We start from the raw sequence: 13,670 nt of genomic DNA on the forward strand, positions 1-13,670 counted from the left end.
GCGTAAAACAGGAAAATGTATGCTAGAGATTTTCGCCTCGGAACCTTTCCTTGGCTCCTCTACAGCTATAGTGTTAACAAAGCCATCCACCTCTTTACGATGGGGTTCCTCTGATTCTCCCTCATAGGGTATCCTACATACCGCGCAAAAATTACGTAAAGACATTTCTCTGAATTCATCATATAAGTGAAATGATACTGAAGGTGGTGACTTCTTAGGATAATAATAAAAAATTTGCACGAAAGTATTGGTGAGTAAGAGATACTGATCGATCCAGTCGTGGAGGAAACCGGTGAGGCCTGCATTCTCGGTCAAAGAATTAAAAATCTTCATGAATTCCAGCTTCTTTCAAGAAATCATCACATGGCCATTCACACGACCGTACTTCCGCTAAGCGAGGAAGATTATACTTGGCTTTTTCCTTCTCTTTAGCTTGTTTTTCCTGAGAGCCCTGGCTAGAAGAGCCCCTCAAAAGTTTCCTTAACATTTTCTGGAAATTTCTGAAATTTTAGTAACTTCAACATAAAAAGTGAATAAAACTAAACAAGATTGATAGCAACTACTCCTACAAGTGCCTAGAGCCTATATCATGCATTAGAATTGCTTGGGACCTCATAAATTTAACATGCAAGCTCAAGAACATGGTCACCTATGCAGCAAAAATTTGCAATGAATAAAGCACTAGAACAAAAACTAATTGCACCAATGGAGGAGTCACATACGAAGCAACAATCTCCCAAAGCAGTTTTGTGAATGGAGCTTTGAGCAAGGATATCGAAAATCACAGCAAAATGAGCTAGAACTCGTGCTTGAGCTGGATGGGGATTTTTTGGGTAGAAGATGAAGTGTGTGGGTGCTGGCATAAGTGGAGGGGGGCCACCAGGGGCCCACGAGACAGGGGGGCATGCCCTCCACTCTTGTGGTCTGGTGCTTGCCCCTCCTGCAGTGATTTCAGTGCCTAAAATCCTCAAATATTCCATAAAAATCATACTAAATTTGCAGGGCATTTGGAGCACTTATATTTTTGGGCTATTTTTTAATGCACGGATAATTCAGAAAACAGGCGGATAATACTATGTTTGCTTTATTTACACTAAATAACAGAAAGTAAAAAGAGGGTACAGAAGGTTGTGCCTTCTAGTTTCATCCATCTCGTGATCATCAAAATGAATCCACTAACAAGGTTGATCAAGTCTTGTTAACAAACTCATTCAGAATAACACGGAACCGGAGAAATTTCGAATAACACTAACTTACCTCTACGGGATATGAAAATCCCCAACAATAAGAATATCATACTTTTTCTTGACAGTAGGGAGAGGAAATTCAAAACCTCCAATAATGATAGTTGGAACTTTTCCAATAGAATTAATGTTATGAACTTGAGATTGTTTCCTCGGAAAGTGTACCGTATGCTCATCACCATTAACATGAAAAGTGACATTGCCTTTGTTGCAATCAATAACAGCCCCTACTATATTCAAAAAGGTCTACCAAGGATAATCGACATACTATCGTCCTCAGGAATATCAAGAATAACAAAGTCCGTTAAGATAGTGACATTTGCAACTACAACAGGCACATCCTCACAAATACCGACAGGTATAGCAGTTGATTTATCAGCCATTTGCAAAGAAATTTCAGTAGGTGTCAACTTATTCAATTCAAGTATACGATATAAAGAGAGAGACATAACACTAACACCAGCTCCAAGATCACGTAAAGCAGTTCTAACATAATTTCTTTTAATGGAGCATCGTATAGTTGGTACACCCGGATCTCCAAGTTTCTTTGGTATTCCACCCTTAAAAGTGTAATTAGCAAGCATGGTGGAAATTTCAGCTTTCGGTATCTTTCTTTTATTTGTGATGATATCCTTCATATACTTAGCATAAGGATTTACTTTGAGCATATCAGTTAAACGCATACATAAGAGGATAGGTCTAATCATTTCAGCAAAGCGCTCAAAATCCTCAGCATCCTTTGTCTTGGATGGTTTAGGAGGAAAGGGCATGGGTTTCTGAACCCATGGTTCTCTTTCTTTACCATGCTTCCTAGAAACAAAATCTCTCTTATCATAACGTTGATTCTTTGATTGTGGGTTATCAAGATCAACAGCAGTTTCAATCTCTACATCATTGTTTTTGCTAGGTTGAGCATCAACATGAACATTATCATTAACTTTATCACTAGGTTCATGTTCATCACCTGATTGTGTTTCAGCATCAGAAATAGAAATATCATTGGGATTCTCAGGTGTGTCTACAGTAGGTTCACTAGAAGCATGCAAAGTCCTATCGTTTTTCTTTTTCTTCTTTTTAGAAGAACTAGGTGCCTCTAAATTATTTCTCTGAGAATCTTGCTCGATTCTCTTAGGGTGGCCTTCAGGATACAAAGGTTCCTGAGTCATTCTACCAGTTCTAGTAGCCACTCTAACAGCAAAATTATTTTTATTATTTAATTCATCAAGCAAATCATTTTGAGCCTTAAGTACTTGCTCAGCTTGAGTAGCGACCATAGAAGCATATTTGCTAACGAGTTTGAGTTCACCTTTAAGTCTAGCCATATTATCACTCACGCGTCCTATCTCGAAAGCATTATTCTTTAACTCTCTACCAACATAAGCATTTAAACTTTCTTGTCTAGCCATAAAGTCATCAAATTCATCTAAGCATGGGCTATGAAATTTAGTAGAGGGGATTTCAACTTTATCATATCTATAGAGAGAATTTACCTTTACTACCTGTGTCGGGTTATCATGACAATGTGGTTCTTCAACAGGCGATATATTAAGACCATGTATTTCTTCAATAGGTGGTAAATTCTTAACATCTTCAGCTTTAATACCTTTTTCTTTCATTGATTTCTTTGCCTCTTGCATATCTTCAGGACTGAGAAATAAAACGCATCTCTTCTTCGGAGTGGGTTTAGGAATAGGCTCAGGAGTTGGCTCAATTGGTTCAGGAATTGCCTCAGGAATTGGCTCAGCAAGAGTCCAATTATTTTCATTAGTCAACATATTATTCAATAGTAATTCAGCTTCATCGACTGTTCTTTCCCTGAAAACACAACCAGCACAACTATCCAAGTAGTCCTTGGAAGCATCGGTTAGTCCATTATAAAAGATATCAAGTATTTCATTTTTCTTGAGAGGATGATCAGGCAAAGCATTAAGTAATCGGAGAAGCCTCCCCCAAGCTTGTGGGAGACTCTCTTCTTTGATTTGCACAAAATTATATATTTCCCGCAAGGCAGCTTGTTTCTTATGAGCAGGGAAATATTTAGCAGAGAAGTAATAAATCATATCCTGGGGACTACGCACACAACCGGGAGCAAGAGAATTATACCAAGTCTTAGCATCACCCTTTAATGAGAACGGAACTATCTTAAAGACATAATAATAGCGAGATTTATCATCATGAGTAAACAAGGTAGCTATATCATTCAACTTGGTAAGATGTGCCACAATAGTTTCAGATTCAAGGCCATAAAAAGAATCAGATTCAACTAAAGTAATAATCTCAGGATCAACAAAGAACTCATAATCCTTATCAGTAAAACAAATAGGTGAAGTAGCAAAAGCAGGGTCAGGTTTCATTCTAGCATTAAGAGATTGCTGCTTCCATTTAGCTAATAATTTCTTAAGATCATATCTATCATTGCAAGCAAAGATAGCTCTAGTAGCTTCTTCATTCATAACATAACCCTCAGGAACAACAGGCAATTCATAATCATTGGGAGAATTTTCATCATCACTATCATCAATAATAGCATCTTCAATAATTTCATTCCCTCTAACTCTAGCAAGTTGTTAATCAAGAAATTCACCTAATGGCAAAGTAGTATCATGCACAGAAGTAGTTTCATCATAAGTATCATGCATAGCAGAAGTGGCATCATCAATAACATGTGACATATCAGAGTTCATAGAAGTAGCAGGTTTAGGTGTCGCAAGCTTACTCAAAACAGAAGGAGAATCTAGTGCAAAGCTAGATGGCAGTTCCTTACCTCCCCTCGTAGTTGAGGGATAGATCGTAGTTTTCGCGTCTTTCAAGTTCTTCATAGTGACCAACAGATGTAAATCCCAAGTGACTCAGAGAATAGAGTTATGCTCCCCGGCAACGGCGCCAGAAATTAGTCTTGATAACCCACAAGTGTAGGGGATTGCAACAGCTTTCGAGGGTAAAGTATTCAACCCAAATTTATTGATTCGACATAAGGGGAGCCAAAGAATATTCCTGAGTATTAGCAGTTGAGTTGTCAATTCAACCACACCTGGATAACTTAGTACCTGTAGCAAAGTATTTAGTAGCAATGTAATATGATAATAAAGGTAACGGTAGCAAAAGTAATGTTTTTGGGTTTTGTAGTGATTGTAACAATAGCAACGGAAAAGTAAATAAGAGAAGAACAATATGTGAAAAGCTCGTAGGCAATGGATCAGTAATGGATAATTATGCCGGATGCGATTCCTCATGTAATAGCTATAACATAGGGTGACGCAGAACTAGCTCCAGTTCATCGATGTAATGTAGGCATGTATTCCGTAAATAGTCATACATGCTTATGGAAAAGAACTTGCATGACATCTTTTGTCCTACCCTCCCGTGGCAGCGGGGTCCTAGCGGAAACTAAGGGATATTAATGCCTCATTTTAATAGAGAACTGGAACAAAGCATTAGCACATAGTGAATACATGAACTTCTCAAACTACGGTCATCACCGAGAAGTATCCCGATTATTGTCACTTCGGTGTTGTCGGATCATAACACATAATAGGTGACTATAGACTTGCAAGATAGGATCAAGAACACACATATATTCATGAAAATATAATAGGTTCAGATCTGAAATCATGGCACTCGGGCCCTAGTGAAAAGCATTAAGCATAGCAAAGTCATAGCAACATCAATCTCAGAACATAGTGGATACTAGGGATCAAACCCTAACAAAACTAACTTGATTACATGGTAAATCTCATCCAACCCATCACCGTCCAGCAAGCTTACGATGGAATTACTCATGCACGGCGGTGAGCATCATGAAATTGGTATAGAGGATGGTTGATGATGACGACAGCGACGAATCCCCCTCTCTGGAGCCCCGAACGGACTCCAGATCAGCCCTCCCAAGAGAGATTAGGGCTTGGCGGCGGCTCCGTATCATAAAACGCGATGAAACTTTCTCTCTGATTTTTTTTCTCTACGAGACGGAATATATGGAGTTGGAGTTGAGGTCGGCGGAGCCTCAGGGGGCCCACGAGACAGCGGGCGCGCCCTCCACCCTCGTAGACAGGGTGTGGGCCCCTGGTCTTGATTCTTCGCCAGTATTTTTTATATTTTCCAAAAAGTGCCTCCGTGGATTTTCAGGACATTCCGAGAACTTTTGCTTTCTACACATAAAACAACATCATGGCAGTTCTGCTGAAAACAGCGTCAGTCCGGGTTAGTTTCATTCAAATCATGCAAGTTAGAATCCAAAACAAGGGAAAAAGTGTTTGCAAAAGTAGATACGTTGGAGATGTATCAGTGTACGCCACGTGGCGTGCCTGTGGCGGGCGGCGGCCCTGGGAAGCTTAGCAGGCACGCCACCTGTTTTCCTGCCTTGGAGTTCAAAATCGGCCGACAATCCCGCCTTGTCAAAACCGATTCCAGCAGTCGGCCCATCGCAAGGCGGATCGAACATTCTCCCGGAGCTCAGTGAGGGGGGAAGTCGCTGAGACTTCGCGGCCCCTCGACCACAACGCCTCACCGGCTTCGGGGACTACTGTCGGAGTAATGGGCCACGGGTAGCCTCGCCCGAGTCCCTGAACTTGTCAAGACTTTGGGCCAGCTTCGCCCAGCAGTGTCCCAAGCTGATGCTCCGCCCTTCGGGAGCCGGCTAGCTCAACGGCCGGCCACCAGAGGACGGCCAACCACCTGCAGACGGCACCACGAGCGGCCGGCTCCAGTCAGCCGGCCTCTAGAGAGGACGGCGTCGAGTAGGCGACCACCTGGCGCCCTCAGAGTTTGTGCCCCCATCAAGAGGACAAGATAGGGCGTGGCTACAGTGAAGCCCCTCACCCCCGAATCTTGGGCTTGGCGTGGCCACAGTGCCCCGTACAGGCGGAGATCTTCGTACGACGTGGCACTGTTGCCACTTCCCCCTGACGTCACTCCGGACAGGCGGAGCCCTGTTTCCCATGACGACCTGTCGGTACGGCCCGCAGGCTACGGGCCCTATTGGGCAGCGACACCTCGGAAGACGGCGGATGCCGAACCAGTCGGACCTGGGGAAGGCCGGCCTCCAACAGGCGGCCGTCCCTTCCCTCGAAGCAAGTGCGCCATTAACCTGATGAGACCAGGTGTGGCTACAGTGATCTCCCGCCAGGCGGCGGGACTGTAGCCACACTGAGCTGACCAAGCCCACGTCATTAGCAGCACGGCTACAATGAGCAGCCACCGACTAGACCCGCCAGCGGCGGGAGCGGCCTGTCGGCTCCATACCGGACCAGTCGGCGGGGCCCACCAGGCGGCGGGCCCCAGTAGTCGGCGGAGAAGCCGGAGGCCGGAGACACTGACAGTCGGGCCCAGCACCCGGCCAGATTACCATTGTACCCCTGGGAGGGTAGGCCTATATAAACCCCCCAGGGCACCCATGCAAAGGGTTCCCACTCCATTAGATCTAGACACTCCCCTAGAGCAAGAGAGAGCTAGCCTTGACTTCTCCTACCTCTAGCATACAGCTCAAGGAGCATCTTTTTATCACTTGTGCCTTAGTGATAATGCGGAGAACCCGCAGAGCAGGACTAGGTGTGTTATCTCCTAGGAGAGCCCCGAACCTGGGTAAAGTACACCGGCGTTCGTGTCTACGTCTCATCCCGCTTCCAGGAACCGGCGACGTTCTACTCGCTCTCACCATGATAAGCCATCCATTGGCATATGTCGCACCCAAACCCCCGACAGAATTGCTGTCACTTTATGTTGTTCCCCCTACCATCCTTTTTTGCCTTTGCGGCTGCCGTTTGTGCAGCGGCAATAGCAACAACATTTGGACAATGAGCACAACAGTTGTAGGCACAAAAGGAGGATCCATGCCTTCACCCAGGAACACATCTGAATCAGGGGGCATCTGATCCTTGATGGGAGGCTGGGAGCCTTTGATATAGGACGACGGGAACTAGACCTCAGACAGGACAATGGCCCGAGTAACCTCTTGCATTTGCATGTCATGTCCTACAATCATAGCACCCACATGGATAGTAAGCATAGCACACACTACCAGACCACCTAGCTCAACACAACACGATATGAGCACATACGCCAAGAAGCGTTCTACCAATGTGTCGCAACTAGCTACCAATCATGTGTTCAACACTACGGTACAACCCTAGCATGCTACAAATCCATCAAAAATAGCTACCGCAACATCACATTCTCCCAGATCGGTACTGTACAATGCTGCAAGCTGGTCACAAATCAAACTCTACCACATGCTCTCACATCAAACCCTACCATATGCTACCAGATCTAACTAGAATGAGTCCATGGAAGGGGGTTATTGAACTCGCAGAGGCCATCGTTGCAGCTCGAGTGAGACACAGAACATGTCGAAGAAGAGGAGGACATGAGTCGCCGCCGTCGTAGACCGCCGGCCAGAGAAGAAGCACCGCTTAGCTGCGTGTCGGTGTCGATTCACGTTGGAGGGAAAGCTCGAAAGGGGGGAGAATGATGGCGGGAGTTTCGGCGCTGAGGCGAAGGGTGCTATATAGAGCGACCGAATCGGCGGAGGTAACCCGAAATCCTCCTGCCGATTTTTCGGATATGCGCGCGAGCTCACGCCATCTCCATGGTCGTATGAGCTCCGTGCCGTGTTACCCTCCTCTGCTTCGGCCGAGCCAGTTCCTAGCGGTCTAACTGTGAGATGCTTTAAATATCATACGATGCAGGTCAAATAGTGAATTCGGTAACTAAACAATCCAATTTTTTCCTTCGCGGATTTGGTTGCGATTCACGTGGACAACCAAACACGTCCTTTGTGAGCTGAGCCCCGTATGGAATGCTTGCCCCGACACGCAAACGATTGAACGGAGCTGGGCTGGATGTCACCCCTGTCGCGCGCTTCGTGCGCCCGTTTCTTGTTGCGGCAGCGCAGGTGGAGATCTCCGGCATTAAAGTGCGCCCCCCGGGATCCTCCTCGGCCCCAAACAAAACCATCCTCGTCCCCCGCGCTCCCCAAATCTTTCCCTTCCACTCCGAGACACCCCCCCTCTCGTTTCACATCGCATTCATCGCCCGGTCCGCTCTATCCCCCAGGCCTCGACAGCTACGTTGGTCCAGCCTCGTGCGCGCGCTGGCGCCTCGAACCTCCAGCAACTACTAGTACCAGTTGAGTTTTCCTTGTAGTCATCCTTCTGCTCGGGAGCGCGAGGGAGATCATTACCCATGGGGAGGGCGCCGTGCTGCGACAGGAAGGGTCTCAAGAAGGGGCCGTGGACGCCGGAGGAGGACAAACAGCTCGTCGACTTCATCCAGGCCAACGGCCATGGCAGCTGGCGCCTGCTCCCCAAGCTCGCAGGTCTGTCTCTCCCTCAGATCCATCAGTCCAACCATGACTTGTTACTACTGCTCGTTAGCTCGGTGTTTCTTCTAAGTTCTACTCTTGTGCCAGTCATGGACCTAGCAATGGTGTATTTCGATTTTGGATTACAGTTTTTTTTGCATGCACGGTTGTGTTGCCCTACAAATCGCTATATTTGTTTTGTAAAAGAAGCGGACGAGTAGTAGTTTCTAGTTTGATTGAGCAAGCTTTCGTGGGGAACACAAAAATTTGCACTGTTTTCAATTCTCCAAGAGAGAGAGTTTTGATGTGTGAACTGAACTGGGTGGCGTTGCCTGCAGAGCTGAACCGGTGCGGCAAGAGCTGCCGGCTACGGTGGACGAACTACCTGCGGCCGGACATCAAGCGCGGGCCCTTCACCGCCGAGGAGCAGAAGTCCATCGTCCAGCTCCACGGCATCGTCGGCAACAAGTAAGAGCCCAACCTTAATTTACCTCTTGAGCTAAGCACATTTCGGCACTAATGCAACCAACCTACTGTAGCTCGCGCGCTATCGCCATGAGCTCGGCCCCAGCGTGTCACTGTGTTCTGTCTGTGCACACACACAGTGCTTGCATGGCCCCGTACGCGCGCTCAATGATGCGACCTGATGTAGCATTTCGGACGCATAACTCGTGTAGTCCTATTAGACTTTATTTACAACGAAGTACACATGTTGGAGTCGTATACTCGGTAGTATCAGGGTGAGAGTTAATTGCACAGAAGTACCACAATTCGGGCATCACATGCAGATTGGTACCACGATTGCTAATTTTTGCATGTCAGTACCAACATTCGTCCAAATTTTTGCAAATCAGGCTAAAACGCGTATTTATACGTATTGACAGTGTATCTGACAGTTGGGGCCCGTCTGTCAGGTGCCGACGTGGCATATTTTTTGCAAAAAAACCCCTTGCTTTATACGTAATCACATAAATACCCGTTATTTTTGCGGGAAAAATGTTAACCGTGAGAGAATTTTTTTGTTCGGACTTGTTTGAAAGTTTCCAACGAACTGGACAAATAAATAAAGTGAACCGCGGCACGCGAGCGGATCGCGCTAGCCACCAGGCCACAGCGACGCTTATGTTAAGTTACAGGCGGGTCCTCCTTTATATTATAGTAGCCACGCTGGGCCGGCGGCCGAGACCAGCACTGCTGCGTGCCCTGAATCACTTATTTTTTAATCATAATATTAATATTTTTTTTACGATTACATATTAGTGCACTAAAACAGTGAACCTTTTATTAAAAAATTGATGTGTTTCTCGAAATGCTAGAATGATTTTACGCAATAAGTTTTTAAAACATGCTGAACATTTTCTCAAATACACATTGTCAAAAAAATTCATCATGTATTAAGAAAATGTTCAACCTATATTACAAAAAAGATCACCGTATATATTAAAAAATGCTCAACCTAAATTACAAAAATATTCATCGTATACATTAAAAAAATGTTCAACCTGAAAGTTCAATATATTAAAAAATGCTCACTGTTTGCAAAGTAAAGTTCATCAAGCATTAAAAAATGATCACTATACACAGAAAAGGTGCTCAGCGTACATTAAGATAATGTTCATGCAAATTCGAAAACATGTTCATCATGTATTTGAAAACATCATATATTGAAGCCTATCTAAAAAAATATTTAGTAAGTATGTTAAAAACAGAAGAAGAACGAACCCAGTGAATAAAAGAAGAAAGAAAGAAAAACCTAAAAATAAGCCAAAACCAGAAAAAAAAAGCATAATACGATAAATAAATAGAAAAGAAATCCGGGCGAACGAGCCCAGCACGCGCGTCAGTAAAAGGCGAAACGAAAAAACAATTACAGGCCTTAGTTGGCCCAACTACCGGCCAGCGTTCGGCTATTGTATAAATAATGTCCTCTGCCTGGATAGAAACACGAGCAGGCCTTTGGCCGGGTGGCTAGCGCGCTACGCCCGCGTGCCGCAGGTCGCAGGTTCGAAACCTGGCGTGCGCGATTTTTCGTTTACTTTATTTATTTGTCCAGTTCGTTGAAAACTTTCGAACAAGTCCGAGCAAAAAAAATTCTCTCACGGTTAACATTTTTCCTGCAAAAATAACGGGTATTTATGTGATTACGTATAAAGCAAGGGGGTTTTTTTGCAAAAAATATGCCACGTCGGCACCTGACAGACGGGCCCCAACTGTCAGATACACTGTCAATACGTATAGATACGCGTTTTAGCCTGATTTGCAAAAATTTGGACGAATGTTAGTACTGACACGCAAAAATTAGCAATCGTGCTATCAATCTGCATGTGATGCCGGTACTTCTGTGCAATTAACTCCAGGGTGATGGTGTGAGTAATGGAGTATCTTTCTTGATTGCAAGTGACGGCGGGCCTGTCCTGCTGCTGTCTTTGTGCTGCGCAGGTGGTCCATGATCGCGGCGCAGCTGCCCGGCCGGACGGACAACGAGATCAAGAACTACTGGAACACGCACCTCAAGAAGCAGCTCCGCCGGATGGGCCTCGACGAGCCCCCGCCCGGCCCGACCGCCGGCTGCCCCGCCGCGCGCCACATGGCGCAGTGGGAGACCGCGCGCCTGGAGGCAGAGGCGCGCCTCTCACTCCTCTCCTCGTCCGGCGCCGCGGCGACGGCCACCACCTCCGGCTCCGCGTCCTCTTCATCGACGGCGGCCGCCGGCGCCGCGGTGGCCGAGCACGCGAAGCCCGCCGACGTCTTCCTCCGCCTGTGGAACTCCGACATCGGGAGCTCTTTCCGCAAGGCGGCCGCGCCAGTGTCCGTCAAGGAGGAGGAGGCTGTGGTGCCGGGGGACGACTCCTCGGCGGCGTCCAACGAGATGGACGCGGCGGCGGCCGAGTACCAGATGTTCCTCGACTTCGCCGGCGAGGAGCTGGGCCTGTTCCACGGCCGGCACGGCGGCTTCTCGCTGTTCCCGCCGCTCGACGTGCTCGCCGAGGCGTCCCTGGACACGGCGTTCTAGCAAGACCGTTAGCGCGGGGATCGCGTACGTACATACGTGGTGGTATAAGTACCTCTAACGTACGCCTGTGCGCATGTACGTATGTTGTATATGTTTGCCTTTTGTGGCGTCCGGTGGGCGTATGGCGCGCGTGGGGAAGTAGTTAGCTAGTACGTGTGCCAAGCAAGATGCGCGAGAGATTTTTGGTATAGCAGTTAGCTAGGGCTTCAGTTTGGAGGTTTAACTGGGGCTAAGGCTGGACATCATGGTGTATTACGGCTTGTGATGGGAGTCTCTCCGGAGACGCTCTAATACATCGTTTGATGTTCGATCCAAATGCACCTCGTCTTCGATAAACCTTAGAGCATCTACAGTCGGACTTGGCAAACTCGGCCCCTCAAATGCGCACGGATGTGTCCGTGGGCAGTGATCGGACATGCCTCAAATTTCAAGAATTGCATCCACTCGTCGTCGGAGATGTCAACGATCTCCATGCCCAGCTCCGGCAGCTGCAGCTCCGCCTCTTTCGGCTGTTCCGCTCCGGCCTCCTCCGCCTCTATCTTCGCGTCGAGTTCGGCGAAGAGCGCGTCGGACTCCGCTTGCTCCTGCCGAAGGAACGCCTGATTGGCCTCCACATAGGCCCATTGTGGATGGACTCCAGGATGGCATGCTGCTCCGCCATCTTGTCGGACTGGGCGACGGCGAACTCCGCCTTCGTCTGCTCCATGTTGAAGCCCAGCAGCTCCGACTCATGCTGCTCCGCCTCCTCCACCTCCACCGGAGCCATCTCCTCCTTCTCCTCTTCCCCTGTCTGCTCCTCCTCCTCCTCCGGCTCCAGCGAGTCCGGAGGCAGCCCGGTAGCGATGCAGGCGGTGTGTGCGGCTTGTCATGTCCGGATCTTTTGTTGGATCTCGTAGCGGCGCTCCGGTGTCAGCATGGCACAGTAGGTGATCTTGCTCTGGACCATGACGGAGTGCCGGAGCGTGGGCGGAGCGTCGGACCGTGGGTATGGCGCCGGAGCGGGAGAGGGAGGAGGTAGATGGCCTCGGACTGGCGGCGCGAGAGGAGGGAGGTGGATGGGTTAGGGTTGCGGGACGCCGGCCGGCTTAAATAGCTGGATTTGGTCTTGGGCGGCGAGCCGGAGCGGCTCTGCGCGACGTTCACACCGCGGCGACGGACGCGGCGTCCCTCGGACTTCTAGGTTTCCGGGCGTTTCCGCGTGGGACCCCGTCGGGCGTGCCCAGGCGCACACATATCCGTCCCATATTTAGGCTGGATATGAGGGTGCCAATCAGCCCAGGCGTTTAAGGCCCGTTGGAGGGCCCGTCTGGGTCGACAAATCGTGACAGGTCAACCGAGCGGGCCGCCCAGCCGTTTGATGCCGGTTTGGGAAGCCCGGCTGTAGATGTTGTTAGGCTTTCTAAAGGAAGCCTCGGATGTTTCTACAACCTACTTACCTTGCAAGATGACCCATGGTTATATTTGTGAAATACGTACATATTTATACGTAAAAAATGAGTATAGTCAAAATATGATACATACTATCTAAAAAGTAGTATATACATCACTTAAACATTCTTATATACTACATACTACGCGTACATACTCTTTGATTTGTTAGATACTACATATAACATATGAAACTCAAGTGGTGTTAACTATCACTGGTGGTAGAAAACATTTGTCCATCTATTTATATTGAACATATAAAAGTAGAATAACTGAATGGAAAACATTTTTCTATGCATGATTGAACGTTGTAGTGGGTCTTTTCTCATATATGGTTGCATGTTAAGGTGAGTCTTATCTTGTTCATAGTTGTATGATGAGGCGCATGATTGTATGTTGAAATAAGTTTGTGGGATGACTCTCATAGTGAACATGACATGGAAAAAACCTAAAACATGAAGCGGTCCTTTGTCTTTCATAATTATTCGATTTTTACAAGAGCGAACTCTTGTGTTTTGGAAAAGCAAGGAAATAGGAGATAAATACAAACAACTTTTTAATTGCGAATTTAGCTAATTTGCATTTTGTATTTCATGCATTTTCGTAAATTACGTCAAAATGAGTGAAAATGCATTGAAGATCATTTGAAAAACACCTCGGTTGTTGTATAGCCAAGCTTATGTCCTTG

General features: G+C 47.0%; 1 protein-coding gene across 1 annotated transcript; it reads left to right on the forward strand.

Annotated features, from left to right (window-relative positions):
- Nucleotides 1–8,189: 8,189 nt before the first annotated feature.
- Nucleotides 8,190–11,678, forward strand: LOC119320463 (transcription factor MYB17-like). Its single transcript, XM_037594545.1, has 3 exons — nt 8,190–8,556; nt 8,880–9,009; nt 10,981–11,678. The coding sequence occupies exons 1-3, from the start codon at nt 8,424–8,426 to the stop codon at nt 11,552–11,554; spliced, it is 837 nt and encodes a 278-aa protein (XP_037450442.1). The 5' UTR covers nt 8,190–8,423; the 3' UTR covers nt 11,555–11,678.
- Nucleotides 11,679–13,670: the final 1,992 nt, after the last annotated feature.

Source organism: Triticum dicoccoides, chromosome 6B (genome assembly GCF_002162155.2).
Source record: "Triticum dicoccoides isolate Atlit2015 ecotype Zavitan chromosome 6B, WEW_v2.0, whole genome shotgun sequence".
NCBI classification, from domain to species: Eukaryota; Viridiplantae; Streptophyta; class Magnoliopsida; order Poales; family Poaceae; genus Triticum; species Triticum dicoccoides.